This window comes from Haliotis asinina, chromosome 9 (genome assembly GCF_037392515.1).
Source record: "Haliotis asinina isolate JCU_RB_2024 chromosome 9, JCU_Hal_asi_v2, whole genome shotgun sequence".
NCBI lineage: Eukaryota > Metazoa > Mollusca > Gastropoda > Lepetellida > Haliotidae > Haliotis > Haliotis asinina.
Window position 1 is genome coordinate 49,491,026 of NC_090288.1, and position 15,912 is coordinate 49,506,937.

At 42.6% G+C, this 15,912-nt stretch overlaps 1 protein-coding gene across 2 annotated transcripts; it reads right to left on the reverse strand.

Annotated features, from left to right (window-relative positions):
• Positions 1 to 315: 315 nt before the first annotated feature.
• Positions 316 to 15,862, reverse strand: LOC137295622 (B-cell receptor-associated protein 31-like). Of its 2 annotated transcripts, none has more exons than XM_067827069.1 (8): positions 15,732 to 15,862; positions 15,040 to 15,159; positions 12,894 to 12,994; positions 11,935 to 12,082; positions 11,320 to 11,458; positions 10,204 to 10,303; positions 3,174 to 3,274; positions 316 to 2,912 (listed from the first exon to the last, which is right to left on the reverse strand). In XM_067827069.1, exons 2-8 carry the CDS (start codon positions 15,129 to 15,131, stop codon positions 2,865 to 2,867), a joined length of 729 nt encoding a protein of 242 aa, XP_067683170.1. In that variant the 5' UTR covers positions 15,132 to 15,159; positions 15,732 to 15,862; the 3' UTR covers positions 316 to 2,864. The 2 variants fall into 2 exon arrangements, with proteins under 2 accessions (XP_067683170.1, XP_067683171.1); XM_067827070.1 differs by having other exon boundaries at positions 15,040 to 15,155; positions 15,732 to 15,805.
• Between the last annotated feature and the right edge of the window lie 50 nt (positions 15,863 to 15,912).

Sequence of the window (15,912 nt, forward strand, 5' to 3'; positions counted from 1 at the left end):
GATCACTGGATTGTATGGTCCAGACTCGTTTATTTACAGACCTCTGGCATGGTTGACACATGTCATCCTGTCGTACTTGCGTAACTCAATGCTCATGCTGTTGATCACTGGATTGTATGGTCCAGACTTCTTTATTTACAGACCTCTGGCTTGGTTGACACATATCATCCTGTCGTAATTGTGTAGCTCAATGTTCATGCTGCTGATCACTGGATTGTCTGGTCCACACTTGACCATTTACGGACCTTTACCATCAAGCCGGAATGTATGCGGGAATGTTCCTCTCTCAGAGTAGTGAATAAAAAAATAATCAAATCAAATCATGTCACACTTTATTACAAAGACAATTCCCACAGTTGATTTCATGACAGATGCCTTTATTTCAGTCAGAAACACAGTTAGGAAAATATAGTTCAACAAACAATCAATCAATCATCTAACAAGCCCTCCATCAACTTCACAGCAATAGCTGATAATTTTGATGCAAGTTCAACCATAAACAGAACCTTCATACCAGAGTAAACACTCAATCTGAAGCAGAAAATGCTATTTTCTTCACACCTAATAATGCATTAACACAAATGTATACATGCGTTTCAAATCATATTCAACATTGTTTTCACTATCATGGTATATTGCCATGGTTACCTCCAATCATTGGCCAATGGTTCTACTCCTACAGAGTTCTCTTTCGGAGATTTCCTCAATACTTCCAAAAAAGTGTTTCTGACAAATCAGATTTCAAAATGTGAACCACATGGTTTCAAAAATAGACTCTCTTGACTTTTTTTCTATAATAAACAGAGAAACATCTTTGCCCAGCCTAGCTTAAAAGAAAACAGCAAACACAGTCTCAGATTGAATCAATACATCAATCATGATCTACGTATTGTCTAAAGGTCTAAGTACAAGTATGCATAACTAATTTACATTCCACTTCCCACAAAATACAATATATATATATACATGTCATTGATAATGAATTCATTAACAAATTTAGGAATAATGCTTAAAAGAATATGTTGAATACCTACAATCAAACTATCTGTTAGTAACTATGGTGCTTTTACATTCACTTTTATCAATATTTCTTCAATACCAAGGTGGGGCTTCAACACTGAGCTTCACGTACCGTACCCATGGTGGAAATTGAAACCGGGTCTTCAAAGTGACATGTGATAGCTTTACGCACAAGTCTGTCCCTTCACATATATGAGAGTTAATAACAAAATGCATGGTACCAAAAGTACAGTTAAATTGGTAATATATGTAGTCATGATATTTCAATACGCTTCAAACAAATGCTTTATCATGTATGCATGACATGCAGTTTGTATTTGTCAAATGGAAACCAAAACATGCCTCACCATTTGCTAAGCCACTGTCATGTACTACTGAAGAAAACTGAACAGTATACAAACATATTAGATTATAACTAACCCTGAGAGGATCACATCTGAAAAATTATTTCATGATGCATTTTAACAGCTTGTCCAACCATAAGCTTTGTAATATACCAGCAATCTGTGAAGGTGCCACCAATTACTGTTCAGAGTTGTGTCCCCTGCAATCTGCAAAGGTGCCACCAGTTGCTGTTCAGAGTTGTGTCCCCTGTCTCTTAGTGCATCAGTATTGGTAAGCACCTAAAAATATTTATCCCACGATTATAGACTTATCCGGTACTCCTAGGTGTGTTTATCAGTATCTTGAGGTATTACACAATGAACATCATTATCACTGCATTAAATGAAATCCTGTAAAATCACAAAAACCCCAGAATCAATATTTAGTTCTAAAATGTTCACATATTGATATGTATTCTCTAGGAATATTTTTTTAAACAAACACAAGTCATCTTACCAAGGCATAACCTAAATTTAAGTCCAAAATAACAAATTTGAAATGTCTAAATCCAATCAAAGATATTTTAGTGAATATTAGCTTCTAGCAAGTCCATTTAGGTCCCTCCACAAAATGATGAAGTTTACTCATTTTTCAGCGAGTGAGTTTGGGTTCAGTGCTGATTTAGCCCCTCCATAAGAAGTCTTTGGCTAAATAATGGCAGTTGTGTTTATTCCAGGACATATGACAAGGGACACAACTCTGCAGAGTTTTACTGAGTCTACCTGTTACAGTGACGTCTTGTAGTGTCCTTGAACGATAATAATTTTGATTAAAATTGATTAGTTCTTGGCTGATATATGAATCTGTGACAAAACATAAGCTATACACACAGGCACAACAACCAGGTTGAAACAACCAGACAAGAAAACATTAAAAATAACAGCATAAAATCTATAACCTAACCAAAACGGAAAAGGGTACACTTGAGCTGGCTGAACCTAAAAATTGCTGGCAAAATTACCAATTACACAGCCGTTCATGATGTGCATGTTTGCATCAGCACCATCCCTACTGACAAATTGTAACGGCAAACAGAATGAAATCCAGGCATTTATTTCCATAAAGACAAAAACATTATCAAATGGCAGCAATATACAAGCATAGAGAAATCAGGATAAAAAGTGTTAAACAATTAGCCTCAATAGTAACTTTTTGTGATTAAACATAAACTGTAACCATGGCAACTGCACCCTAAAACAGTGAGGTGGAGTCAAGTATTGACGAGTGTTACAGGTCTAATTCCTGGCATGCTTGGAGGGATCTTGTCACCTCAATGGTACTTGCCAAGAACCTTGCACATAGATACATGATGTTATGAAGTTATGCATGGAAACGTCCAATAAATGGAATTACAGCTTCCAGAAGAACATCATGTATTAGCAACAAACAGGCCACAAGCTGTGATGTAAAGATATGTCCAATAAATAGGAAAAGAATCTGTAGGAAAGCATTACAAGGTATCAGTTGTCCTTCTTCCCGCCTGTGCTCTCAATAGCCTCAAACTTTTCCTGCAACACAAGAAAACAAACATAAATTGAGACATAATCCAGCAATATCCCAGAAGAGGTCGACACATGCTGTAACCATGTTGGGAATTGAACCCTGACCTTCGGCATAACGAGCAAACGCTCTAACCACTATGCTACATGTTTATCAGAATAGAGAATCAGATGTAAGTTAAATTGTGAGTGAGTGAGCAAGCGAGTTAGCTTGTTTATTTGTTCATTGTTTAATACCCCACTTCAGTTTTACCAGGCCTGCTGACCCACCTGTAATTTGGAGTGTTCTTTCAGCAGTCTGTCGTACTCAGTGTTGGTGGCTTCAGCCTGCTTCTTCATGGACTCCAGGTTTAGCTGAGCCTTGTGCAAGTCTGTCAACATAGCCGTATGTTAATCACAAACCACTTAACTTATACAGAAGACGTTCAACTTAGCTGACATCCAAAATGCATAGTTTTCAGTATTCACTCTTTAAAACGTTGCTTGCCAACAAGCAATGGGAACTCACATTTTTATGTTTGTTTACCACATTTTATTTTTCAGAATAAGTTTATCATAGCACATATAAAAATTATTAAAATCTAAATATTTTAGATATTTAAATACTTACCTTACCATAGGTCTTATGCATATTACCTCTAGCTTCGCTAAACGAGATCAGACAGTCGTTGATTCGCCATCCCCTCGATGGCTACCTCATGTAATCTACGAATGTAGTCACGGAAGTGACGTGATCTCTCCACTCGCGCGAGAGCGCAGAATCCAAAATTCACTTTTACCGTCAACCGGAAGGTCCGAAGAGTCCAAAGTGGGGAGGAGCATCCAGCGTTGGGAGGGAGTCACCGCCCTATGGTAAGGTAAGTATTTAAATATCTAAAATATTTAGATTTTAATAAATTTTTAACTTACCTTACCATAGGTCTTATGCATATGGCTTCGACAGATGGATGGTGGTGTGGACTCCAGAGGACCATCCCTCAGCAAACAGTGCACATGCATCAGGAGAACTCGGGAAAGCCAATGTCAACGGTCTCAGGATAATACCTGGAACAGGACAAAGAGCAACCCAATAGAACTCCAAAGAAAAACCGACGCACCCTGGGGGTGAGGTTAATCTTAAGACCAAAGGTAAGTAGAAGTGTAGTTACCTAATGGGCGGATGGTCGGGTAAGTTGCTGAGCAACCACCAATGGACCAAATGACTGTAATCCCTCCACGTCTTCAACTGCCAAGTCCCTCAAGTAGTGGGATGCGAAGACAGTTGATGACCTCCAGAAACAGCCCCCATGATCTGCGGTACTGTGCAGTTCCGATGGAGGGCCATCGTAGACGCCAAGGCCCTGATCTCGTGCGGGTTACTTGCTACCGGATGAGGCAGGTGCTTGTCGTCATAGGCCGCCAGGATAGTCGATCTGAGCCAGAGGGCAATAGTATTTCTGTTTACTTCACCTTTGCAGGACACGGCAAAGGGAATGAATAACCTTTTGCGAGATCGTCTCCTAGAGGCTGACCTTTTAATATAGCATCTGAGAGCCCTGACTGGACATAGCAGCTCCTCCTCCAAGTCATGATGACCCAAGATCGTAGACAAAGGAGGGATGGAGAATAACCTGTTAGGCTGCCCGGGAAGCTGGTTCTTAGCCACAAATCCCAAAGCAAACCCAAATGAGCACGTCCGTGTCTTGACTGTTCAAATCGGATCTGAGTAACGTCAAGAGCATGGATCTCGCTGACTCTAGCCGCTGTTGCCAATGATAGTAAGAAAACCGTCTTCTTGGAAAGATGTTCAAAGGAGGCTTCTTCTAATGGCTCGTACGGCGGCCCTCTGAGATGTTGAAGGACAACATTAAGATCCCAAGCTGGAGGACGAAACTTGGTCTTCTGGTCTTCCAGCTTGAAAGCTTTGAGAAGCGCAATAAGTTCCGGTATCTTGGAGATCTGTGAATCTGACTTGATAGCAAGGACAGAATTCAAAGCTGACAAATAGGTGCCTAAGGTACTGCCTTTGAGATGTCTAGAGTTCCGTAGGTAGAGAAGGAACTGTGCCACAAACTGAGGAGATGCTGCCATGGGATCTTGAGATCTTCGTGCGCAAAAATTCTCAAAAGAGCGCCATTTGTCGTCATATAAAGAACGGGTAGAAACTCTATGCGCGCGAGCTATAACGTTCGCCACGTGCGCAGAGTAGCCCTTAGCCTTTAATGCTCTCTGCAGATGACCCATGCGTGAAGATGGAATCGCCGTGGATCCGGATGCAGCTGTCGACTGTGTGGATGTCGAAGCAGATGCAACCACTCTGGAAGTTTGTAAGGGTCTCCGCTGGCGAGCCGTCGAAGATCGGGAAACCACGATCTGGCTGGCCACCAAGGTGCGACCAAAAGCAGTCGGAGGTTCTGCGTCAGTCTGTTCTTGGCGATTACATCCGAGAGAAGAATTGGAGGAGGGAACGCATATGCGTCCAGTCCTTCCCATGATAGAGACATCGCGTCGACTGCCCACGCCTGTGGATCCGGCACGGGAGATACGTACGTTGGTAACTGGTGATTGAAACTGGTGGCAAAAAGATCTACCAGTGGTCTCCCGAGTTGCCAGCAAATCTGGCGAAATGCGTCCGGATGAAGCATCCACTCCGTCGGGGATGGTTTGCCGGGGCGCGACAGGGCGTCTGCCAGAATGTTTTTGCAGCCGGGAATGTGACGAGCCGCGATCACGATGCCGTTGCTGTCTACCAGATCCGCAAACAGGAACATCTGGTCCAGAAGTTGTTTGGACCTGGTTGTACCCTGATTGTGAATCACCCACACGACCGTGGAATTGTCGGACGCTACCAGGAGTCTGGAGTCTGTTAGGACCGGTAGCCAGTGGCGAACCGCTAGGATGACTGCTTGCATCTCCAGGCTGTTGATATGCCACTCCTTTTCGGCGTCTGACCACAGCCCTGAGGTTGTCTGGCCGTTCAAATGAGCACCCCATCCCAAGAGGGATGCGTCTACAAACAATTCGTGGTCGTGGTTGAAGTTTGTCAAACGAACACCGGCGCAGACGTTCCACTCTACCGTCCACCACCTGAGGTACTGATGCAGGTGCGGGGGTAGAAGAAATGACGACTGGAGGTCGTTCTCTCGAATGAATGGTAATAGGAACCTCTGTAGTGGGCGCAGCATAAGCCGTCCTCTGAGGGTGAGGTCCTGCGCCGACGTCAACAAGCCCAACAGAGACTGCCATTCTCTGAGGGTGAGAGGTAGGGACAGACCTCGATCCGTAAAGGCGAGAATCTTCTGCCATCGATCGGGAGGGACCCTGACTAGATTGAGCCGAGTCAGGAACAACCCCCCAATGAACGTTAACTCCTGCGTTGGTTTCAGTTGCGACTTCTCGAAATTGATAATCCATCCCAACTGTTGAAGTAGGTGTGTGGAGAAGTCCAGTTGTTTGCGTAGCAACTGAGGATTGCAGTGATTTAGAAAACAATCGTCGATGTAAGGATCGAAGTCTATCCCCCGGAGGTGCAGAAACCGGGTGACAGGCAGTGTGACCCGAGTGAAAAGCCACGGGGCCGTAGAAATTCCAAACGGCAGCACTCGCCACTGGTAGTGTACTCCGTTGAATATGAAACGCAGGAACTTCCTGTGGCGTGGGAATACAGGAACGTGCAGGTAAGCATCCTGTAAATCTAGGCTGGCCATCCAAGCTCCGGGTGACAATTTGGCTCGGATCTGATCCAGTGATGTCATTCGGAAATGCGGGGGCTCGGCTAAATACAGGTTGTTGAAAGTCGCCATGTTGTGAATCATCCGCATTTTGGTGGAACCTTTCTTGGGTATCAGGAAGATGGGTGAATAGAACCCCGGGGAGAGATGGGGTTCTGACACTATCTCTATAGCATGTTTTGTTAATAAAATGTTGATGTTTTCTAGGATAAGTACCTGTTGATCTATTGAGTACCCTCGTGACAGGGGAGTGGTAGTCAACGGCGGAGCTCTGGCTAGTGGTAGCTTGTAGCCGGCTCTCAGGATCTTGCAAACAAACGGGTCTTCCAGGAATGTCCAGTTGGCCCAGAAGATCCCTAGTCTCCCACCTACAGGGGTCGGATGAACTGGTACGACTGGGGGTGGGAGGTCCCAGTCGTAGTAGTCCATGGCTTCAGCGGCCGGAGTAGGGACGCTTGCCCCTACCTCGACCGGACGTAGCTGGGGCATCCCTGCCACATTCTTGAGGCTTGCGCTGGACATCTGAGTCTTTGGTACGACCTCGTCCCCTCCCAAACGAGGAACGGATCGACTCTCTCCTGGGTACATATCTTTTCTTGGCATTACCCCTGGCTCGGCCACGAAATGCAGAGCCCAAGGCCTCGAAAGTTGACAGCGCCACTTCCGTGTTAGTAAGTTCGGCATGTTGTTTATACACCGACGGTATCTTTTCATCAAAGAGGAACTTAGACGTAAATGGTGCACGAAGAAGTTGACGTTTAAATTCCTCTTGCCAAGAACAAGCATCTAAAAATCCAGATCGGCGCATAGTAGTAGTCATGGCTAGCGCCGCACGTAAGTGTCCAAGTAGGTCATGGAGTACTCTGCCTTGCCAAGCAAAAATGGTAGTTAAATGATCCACCCTCGAGGCATTATCCTCTGACAAATCCAAGGCTGCAGCGGAGGTGGCTGACACAAGCGCCGAGATAGGTTTAAGCATACGTTTCAGTTCAGTATCAACAGCTGCTAACTTTGAATCCTGAACTCTGTAAGATGACGGAGTTGAACTTGACAACCTCTTAATTGAATCGTCTAGCGCCGCCCCGTTGTCGGCAAAATCCAGACTGTGCACTTTATAATCTGATTTCTTAGACTTCGACGCTTTGATGGTCGGATTTAAGGATAACTTCGCAAAGTCCGAGTCTAACAAAGTAATCGCATCCGCCACCATAGGGTGTGGTGGAATAAGTAACTCAGGAGTCAAGTGAATCGACGCCGGGTTGTTTGAATCCGAAGAAGGGGAAGGACAGTCCGGTAATCTGTCGGCAATGCACTCAAAGACAGCAGTTAAGGGAAGATAGGTGCCATCACTATCACCAACATTGCCAGGTTCCTCCTCATAGTCTGGGCAAAAGAACTGTTCCTCGTGTTCCTCCCAGGAAATAGAGGTTGATTCTCGTCGCTGACTCGAGTTGGAAGCAGAGTTCTTAGTGTTAAATTCTTTGCCGGAAGTCCGCAGTGGTTCCGGCGATCGCGAACGCTGGGATCTAGAGAGACGTCGTGGTGATCTTGACCGAGATCGCACTCTACGTCTACTTCTGGTACGTGAGTCTTCCTCTAAGGAGCGCCTTGGAGAGCGGGAAACCGACCGGGAGCGCCGGCGCTTGCTACGGTGTGGAGAACGAGAGCGCCGACCCTTCGGGGATCTAGAACGAGATCTGCGCCGGGAGCGCTCAGCCTCTAAACGACGAGCGCGCTCTTCATCCAGCTGGCGCTGTAACATTTCTTCTTTAGTCAGCGTATGAGACACTCTGGGGATCCGATAAGACGTAGTTATAGGAGCAGGGTCCGGCAACAATATTGGCGCTGGCGTTGGTACAGGCGCTGGCGTCGGAATAGGCGCTGGCGTCGGAATAAGCGCTGACGAAAACACCGGTGCTGATGTAAACAAAGGCGCCGGGACAGGCAGTGGCGCCGGGACAGGCAGAGGCGCTGGTACAGGCAACGGCGCTGGCGTAAGTCTAGGCGCTGTCGTTGGTAAAGGTGTAGATACCGAGGTAGGGAGTACAGCAGCGCCCGGCGTCAAGAGAGATCGCAGAAGCCTCTGAACTTCAGGATGGGATAAGGCATCCGGGTGAGATAAATCTACAAAGGCGTCCGAACGCGTAGGCTCTGGAGAGGAGCGCGCCGGCGTAATAGATGAGCGCTCCACACTCGGTGTTGATAGTGGTATTGAAGGCGGTGGTAGATCTTGGTCGTCAGGTAAGGATCCCAAGGAAGACGCTGGCGACGACATTCTTCTCTTACGTTGCGTAAAACGTTTCCTCCGAACCGCCAAAAAGGTCTTGAAATAGGTGAGAGATAACGCTTGACAGTGTAGGCACCGACTATCGATGGAACAAACAGCGGACGCACAATCCGGACACCAGGGATGTGGGTCCTTGGCTGATTTCTGCCCCTTGCAGACAGTACAATAGTGTCGAGTCATACACAGAACTGTAACAGACAAGAAACCACGACTTGACGACATGTTAATACAATACTAGGAGGAAAACCCCCTACATAAAAATGTAGAAAGTAGTTGCACCCCTACGTAAAAAATAGGCACACCCGTAAGTGCGGGGCAGCGAAAAATAACAACCACAATGGCTGCCTTCGCTACGCTGAAATTCATGGCAGAAAAAAGTATGCTAAATACCGAAAACACAAGTGAAAATGACCAAGCATGGGCAGAAACATGACGGGCAAACCACCAACAAGATGAACTACCCTCATGGACGCCATGTCGTTCTCACCTCCGACATGGCCAAGCCAAGCCTGAGTGAGAAAAGAACAACACGAGGTAGCAAGGTAAGCACATTAAATGCTTGTATGACTTGACTTTGATACATAATGAGGGGATACAAACCATACCTACCAAGGAGTAGCAACTTTATTGAAACTACACACAGTAGGAAAAAAAAAACTGCAAACCAACACGTCCGTTCGCACGAACGCTAAAGGTAAAAGTGAATTTTGGATTCTGCGCTCTCGCGCGAGTGGAGAGATCACGTCACTTCCGTGACTACATTCGTAGATTACATGAGGTAGCCATCGAGGGGATGGCGAATCAACGACTGTCTGATCTCGTTTAGCGAAGCTAGAGGTAATATGCATAAGACCTATGGTAAGGTAAGTTAAAAATTTATTCTGTACAACACCACCTAAAAAGGAAAACAGTCTCAGAATGCCTTAATACAAAGGAGACAAGTATTGATTATAATCAATGCTAAGCAACACAGCAGGACACTGTCCATGTAAGATGGAATTATTTTAGGACTGTTTCCAGCCAGGCTGATAATATTATTCAATGATAATCTGGCATTTCAACCAGTTGGTGTATCCTGACTAGACAAGGGGAAGCAACTCAGCACAGTAGGTAGTGGTGCTTTTGACCAGTAAGTCACCAGTGGCACAAAAATACAACATGAAATTCAAGCATTTTAACCAAAACTCAATGTCTAGACAAGGGTGAGCAACTCTGCACAGAAAACTGTGTTGCCTTAGACAAGAGGCCCAGTGTCTGAAGACTAAAATACTGATAAATACAGAATCAAAGTTCCGTTACTCACCATCCTTGGTTTTCCTCAGCTCTTGCTCCACTTCATCCCTCTTCTTCGCAGCTTCCTTGGCTGCACCAACATCATCACCAGCACCCTCCTCCTCCTTGGTCTGAAACAGATAGTCATGGTCACACAGGGACAAACAAACCATCCATCATCCACCAGTGCCCGACTTTGGCAAATCTTCACTAGGCTCTAGATGCACTGTGGTGCTTTGGGAGTGAGCTTGTGAGTGAGTTGTTTTATGCCACAGTTAGTCTTACACCATGTTTAGCAATATTCCAGCAAGATCACAGCGTGAGACACTAGAAATGAGCTTCACATTTTACCATGAGCTGAAATGAACCCAGGTTTTCAGCATGACAAGTGAACACTTTAACCACTACACTACCCTACTACCACTTTTCACTCAGGTTTTCAATAATCAATGGGACTGGCCACATATAAGCTCCTTTGTAATGTACATTCTGATAGGTACATTAGAACTCAAAGTGTAGCCAATCAAGTTGGCAATTGGAGATCAAGGGCAGGTAATCTGAGATCATAAAACTTGATTGAATGGATGAAGGAGTTATGCCAAGCTATTGTCTGAAATTCTTGCCTTGGAGATCGAGAGGGACACTTGACAAGAATTTATGGATGTGGATATTACTGAACATTTAAGGCAGAGAGTATTCACTAGAGGTGATGGAGCTTTGTTTAATTCTGCTTTGACCTGTATTTCATGAAAATCAAAGATGACGTCAGGCATTTTTAAAATCATGAGAATACTCAGCATGAATCACAATTGTCTAGTATCCCTTAGGGACAAAACAGTGTACATTGTTATCTGGCCCCTCATAGGTAAACTTCAGACATAATTTTATAACCATCGCACTACAATTTGTTCCAGTTGTCCATGTCCCACTGTTACTACCATTACTGTTACCATGGAAGGCTGGTCAGCTTTTCCCAGGTCACTTTATTTCACCTTATTGTCAAATAGCCCTAAAGTTTGATTGTTCCCATTGTTGCTATCTATCTGAGTGACTGTGTCCTCTTTGTGTTCCATGAGTCAAACTCGCAGTAATTTCACTGTTGCCATGGATACTGACTGATATGTGTCTGCCTGCAGCCTTGACCTACCTTGTTGACCTTGTTCTCCTTGTCCTCCATTAATCTCCGAGCAGCCTCACTTGCACCCTCTGCCTGCTTGCGACTGGCTTCACTCTCTGCCGACAAGCGTGCAGCAGTAGATATCAGCACCACAAGGCGACGGATGATGCTGAAATGTTGCATGAAAACAGATCGATGCAACATGGAGTCTCTGCATATTTTCTTGAAGCAAAATCAGTCAACTCACAAAATGTTCTTTCTTCAGCATTGGGAGGCCATGAGAGGTCACCAAAATTATCATGATTACAAATTCATGCTGGAACACTGAGATATGCAACTCAATATGCCGAGAAGCTCTAAAAGAAATCCTCCAGAGAGCTTCTACCTAACTGTCCCTATCCATCAAATAAGGATCTGTCATGTCTGAACATGTGCCGTCATATGTCAACAGCATGGTTGGTGCTCATATTCTGGGGGCCTATTCTAACATGAAGGCCCAAAAGACTTGGAGCACAACTGAATCCTTTTTTAAAATCTCAGTTAACGATCACTCCCTGACATATACACTGAAAAGTACCAAGACTGTATTTCTTTGGACAAATATATTTACAAATTAGAGGTTTACAAATAAAACATATTTCTTACAAGAAAAGGAATAGTGCAAATCCAGCGATGTAGAAATTTCTCTGTGCACGGAATAATTTCATCTGAGCCATCATCTGTGCTTCTGGATTGTGCTTCAGGTCGACCTCCTCTATTGGACCGGCATACTTTCTTACTTCACGCACAGAATCTGAAATTGGCATTACGACTTTACATTTCTGATTGTCAAACAAATTGCTGTTTTAATAGAAACGTCCAGTTGCATCTAATGCTGCTTTGGACTTGATTCCGTTAGTATCACATCATTTCAGTCGAATGACATGCACCAATGAAAGCTAGGCACACAGGTAAGGTGCCTAGAGACCTAATCACAGCAAACCAGGATTCCCATCCATGATCATAGGGTTCTGGTATGCTAAAGGGATGCAACACTGCAGGGTTTAAAATTAAGAGGTAGCTTTGAGGTAGCAAATTTGCTTTACAAAATCCAATTTTGCTACTTGAAAAAAACAAGAACACAGCTCAATGTGTGTGTGCAGAAGTATACTGCTTCATATCTTTGATAATGGACAGTCATCATTTCCTGAAGCGTAACAGCGATAAAATGTCATCTGCTAACTCAAGTAAAGGTATTATTTTTGCACAACTTGTTAAATACCAGTAAGCAGAGCCACTTAACATACTATGAACTGATCACACGATTTATTTTACGTAATATGAAAAAATGTTTCTACCAGTTAAGTGACTTTGCTACCTATTTTTAAACCAGGTAAACTAGGCAGCAAGTACTCACTAGTTCATAGAAAAGATACTTTTGAGTTTTGGGTTTGAGTTGAGTTTTACGCCGCACTCAGCAATATTCCAGCTATATGGCGGCGTTACTTTCGAACACTGAACTGAATTATGGTACCACAGAGAATTAGGCTACTTAACAATGCACTTAATCGAGCCCTGTTGTATCGATACAGCCCGACACTTGATCATGTTAATATGCTACTTACCTAAAAACAGTAGCACTAATATACCAATAAACACATTGAAATATATGTTGCCATAGGCTGCGATACTGTTCAGAAATCGGGACCGAAATATTTTCTGCCATCTGAAATGAAAACAAAAATGCTTTCATGAGTTTATGAACAAATATATGCCTTGGTGTATTTATGACATAATTATGGCAGCTTATGACTGCTGAGAGTTTCTGGGACTTCTGTCCCACCTAAAAATCAAAAACATGGGTCACCTTAGGCAACGGAGAATGTTCAAAATTGCCTCTGTAAACCCTATAAAAAAGCAGCACCTGGTGGGATATGTCATGTGACTATTAACCTTCAACGACCTCACAGGAGGCTTTGGTCAGCCCATTTACTGATGTCAATTATACAGTATGAACATGCCCGTTGGACAAAATTCAGTGCTTTATAAGTAGCCTTATAATTTTGTAATCATTGTGATATAAATAGAAAAGGGAGAAACATTTTTTTAGCTTTGACAATTTGTGTTTGCTTGAGCCATATTAACAAAAGATAATGATACACTATGGAACATCATATTTTTTACTCATACACAAGAGTTTGAAGATGAAACAAACCTGCAATAAGTTTAGTTCCTATGATATGCAATAGTCAATAGTGTAATTTCATATAAATTAATGTCTTTCTTTCGCATCAACAGAATTTCAGAAAGTTTTTAAATGAAATATCCACACAATTTCTAAAAAAAACAGCTAACAAGATCATGATGACATTGAATTTTTTTTAGGTTTTTTAAATAATCGCTTCGATTTACTGCAAACAGATGCTAACAGACAGTAAAAATATTTAACTGAAGAAATTATTTACAAGGTAAATTCAATTGTTTTATGTTCTGTTGAAAGAGAATCACATCTGATAAGGACATCTATATATTTTTAACTCTATGAATAGAAAAATATGTTGGTCTATCAACACACCAATTCCATTGTTCACCCGACATTGCCAAACAATCCATGATGTCAAATAAAATATTATTATTTTTCAAAATACATTGTATTGGTTTTTGAATTTACACCAATTGATCATGCTGACAGGAACATTTCTGTTGTACAGTGTAATTTAAATTTTACAGCTGAGTTTTGTGTGAAGGGGGTTTAGTCATAATCGTCAGCAATTTGTAAAAGTATATCTACATTACATGTGTTTCATTTACTCTATAAAAATCTCAAATTGTAATGTAATGGAAAACAAGGTGAAACATTCTGAATTACATGTTATCTGTCCCTCATGAATGGATGCTGTTAGTTTGCCAACAATCAAAGGCTTGGGACTTACATCATTTATTAACTGGGGATAGAAAATCCACAATTCCGAGTAAACTGCTCTTTTTTCATATCTCTGTTACATACACAGTTATCCTCCTGTACTAATCATGTCTGCACCAATTTGAAAAACATTGCATCACATCCTAGATTATACCATATCTCCATTTATAGTCATAAACACCCTGCATCTATTCACCATTTTGGCTTTGTGTCCAGCTTAATTTGTAATGGCATAAATAGCTGTCCAAACAAGTACTATCATGAGCAAAAGAAACCCCATTCAAAGACAGGTGACATAGATCTGGTAACACAACTTAAACAAATAGGTATGTGAGTGGAAGGCCCCAGGATATTTCTGGTTATAGCAATGATAGATACAACAAAGTGGATGATGGAGGGACATGTATGACTTATTCAACTGGATGACTCATAACTCCTTAAATGTGAAAACTGTACCAAATGAAACCATGTATGATTGGATACATTTATCATTTTTACTCTCATGTAAGGAAATGATCCATACCTTAAACATGTCATCCGGGGGAAAATATGCCTGCTTTGACTGTTAGTGCTATGAGCATTCACCTCGTGAGTGGAGTTTGGACCAATATAAAGGCACATATTATTAATAATATTATTATTATTACTGGAAAAGTTAATCTGATTTCAGATACTTTGTTTTACAAAATACATAAACATAAATAAATAAAACACTTACAATCTAATGGGAATACCAGGTAGGGGCTAGCCAGTTTTGTTGGGTACAAATCTCTGTGGGCATGAATAGTCCTGTATCCTATACCAATACATCATGATACACTGATAGAGTGATACAGTCTTTCTCTTACCTTGATGGCTGAATGAAAGGAAATAGCAGAAGACAAATGACCGCTATCTCTATGTAGAGGCAAGCAGCGATGAATGTCCACTGAAGTGACATGGTCTTTCTCTTTATATTTATCTTCTACCTGCAAGTCAAAATAAGAAGAGAAATAACAATAACGCTGTTTCTCACTTCTGGTATCTTCCTCACGTCATTTCCATGCCCATTCATCCAGTTACTCGACTCATTTTACAGCAGCAGACGAATGTGTTGCCCCTTGTAAGCGCAGTTCATTAACAAGAACCAACGATGTGATTGTTGTTAAACAGTATTCAACATGATATAGGTAACGTAAATTTCCTAAAATAGAAACATCAATGCAGTTGTTTGGGTATGACCACGTATCAGCAATGTACTGGCCAGGATTCAGTCATTTCGCTCATGATGATTATCACAGAAATATCGTCTTACGTGTCAAAGCATGGACGCAAATCAGTAATGCAGTAACCGAATTGAGCAATACAAATGTCAAGAGACGATTAAACTTCGACCTGTTTCAACAAAAGGTGTGCCTGTTGCTCAAAAGTGATCGGTCAGTTATCCTGTTTTCCCGGTTCTCAAATAAAACAAAGGATTGATTCTGCTTACTTGAATGTGAAAACAACTGCCAGTTGATTTTCATGCATGTCATATAATTGGGGACAAATGAAAGCTTACCTACACAGTGAACTGTCACAAGTATCGTCAACCACCAAAGTGAACTTTTCCCCTCTGCGAGCCACTTCCGGGTATTCATAGACTGGACTCCTTCTTAAGTACTCGTTAAAAGGGCAAAAATAAATAGTTTTCGGCGGACAGAACCAGTTATTGAACGTACCGGAAATCTCGCAGCAATCGA